This window comes from Anopheles bellator, unplaced genomic scaffold (genome assembly GCF_943735745.2).
Source record: "Anopheles bellator unplaced genomic scaffold, idAnoBellAS_SP24_06.2 scaffold02237_ctg1, whole genome shotgun sequence".
NCBI lineage: Eukaryota > Metazoa > Arthropoda > Insecta > Diptera > Culicidae > Anopheles > Anopheles bellator.
The window spans coordinates 1-1,523 of NW_026686359.1; the positions used below are offsets into that span (position 1 = coordinate 1).

Sequence of the window (1,523 nt, forward strand, 5' to 3'; positions counted from 1 at the left end):
CCCAAGCCTACTGAAACCTCTGATGAGTCTAAATTCGATTCGGTGGAGTCCAGAAAGTCTGCGAAACGTGCTAAAGCAACCGAAGGGAAAGAAGGGCTTTCTTCCAAAGACTCCGATAAATCAAAGACTGATAGCTCTTCTAAAACGACTAAACCGACTAGATACGACTCGTCGGAGTCACCGGAGTCTAATGAGTATAAACCTCGGAGAAAACACAGGGCGTGGAAACGCCCCAAGCCTACTGAAACCTCTGATGAGTCTAAATTCGATTCGGTGGAAGCCAGAAAGTCAGCCAAACGTGATAAAGCAGAGTCCATGAAATCGTCAGCCACTAGCATCAAATCGGAAGTGAAGGATTCTTCTAAAGAGTCCGAAAAATCTAAGACTGACAGGTTTTTCAAAACGACTAAACCGACTGGATACGACTCGTCGGAGTCGCCGGAGTCCAATGAGTACAAACCACGGAGAAAGCACAAGCCGTGGAAACGCCCCAAGCCTACTGCTGCGTCTGATGAGTCTAAATTCGATTCGCTGGAGTCCAGAAAATCGGCAAAACGGGCTAAAGCCGAGTCTATGAAATCAGAAGTGGAATCCAAAGACTCCGATAAACCTAAGACTGATAGCTCTTTTAAAACTACTAAACCGACTGGAACCGACTCGTCGGAGTCACCGGAGTCCGATGAGTATACTAGACGTCGGAAAAAACACAAGGTGCCGAAATCGACTAAGCCTACTGATGTATTTGATGAGTCGAAACTAAATTCGGTCGAGTCGAGAAAATCGGCCAAACGTGCTAAAGCCGAGTCTATGAAATCGGAAGTGGAATCCAAAGACTCCGATAAATCTAAGACTGATAGTCCTTTTAAAACGACCACACCGGCTAGAACCGACTCGTCGGAGTCATCGGAGCTCAATCAGAACAAACTTCGAAAAAAGCAAAAGCTGCCGAAACCCACTAAGCCTACTGAGGCCCCCGATGAGGCTAAGTTCGCTTCGGTTGAGTCCAGAAAGTCAGCCAAACTAGCTAAAGCAGAGTCGATGAAATCGTCAGCCAGTTCCAAATTGAAAGCTGAACTTTCTTCCAAAGAGTCCGATAAATCAAAGACTGCCACTTCCGCAGAGAGTTCCGGGAATACTAAGCGTGCCACTCGTTCTAAACCTAAGCCTAGTACGAGCTCTTTTACAACGCCTAAACCGGACTCATCGGAGACGTCGGAGTCCGATAAGGCTACAAAACCTTCAAAACGCAAGCTGTCAAAGCCCGCCAAGCCTACTGCTGCATCAGATGAGTCTAAATTCGCTTCGGTTGAGTCCAAAAAGTCTGCCAAAGATGCTAAGGCAGAGTCGATGAAATCTGCAGCAAAGGATTTGAAAGACTCCGACAAACTGGACACTTCCGCCGACAGTTCTGCGCCCACCGTCCTTATCAAGCTACCCGACTCGCACAAAAGTGTATGTGATTGGTGTTCGGAAAAATGTTGCCAGAAGAAGGACGCGAACTCGGTATCCGCGTGTCCCACAAA

The 1,523-nt window shown here is 47.3% G+C and overlaps 1 protein-coding gene across 1 annotated transcript; it reads left to right on the forward strand.

The window, feature by feature from the left end:
- Positions 1 to 161: 161 nt before the first annotated feature.
- On the forward strand, positions 162 to 1,452 carry LOC131214746 (nucleolar protein dao-5-like; the record flags this gene model as incomplete). Its single annotated transcript, XM_058209079.1, has 1 exon — positions 162 to 1,452. A coding segment is annotated over one exon (1,291 nt), but the record flags the coding sequence as incomplete, so codon positions are not given.
- Between the last annotated feature and the right edge of the window lie 71 nt (positions 1,453 to 1,523).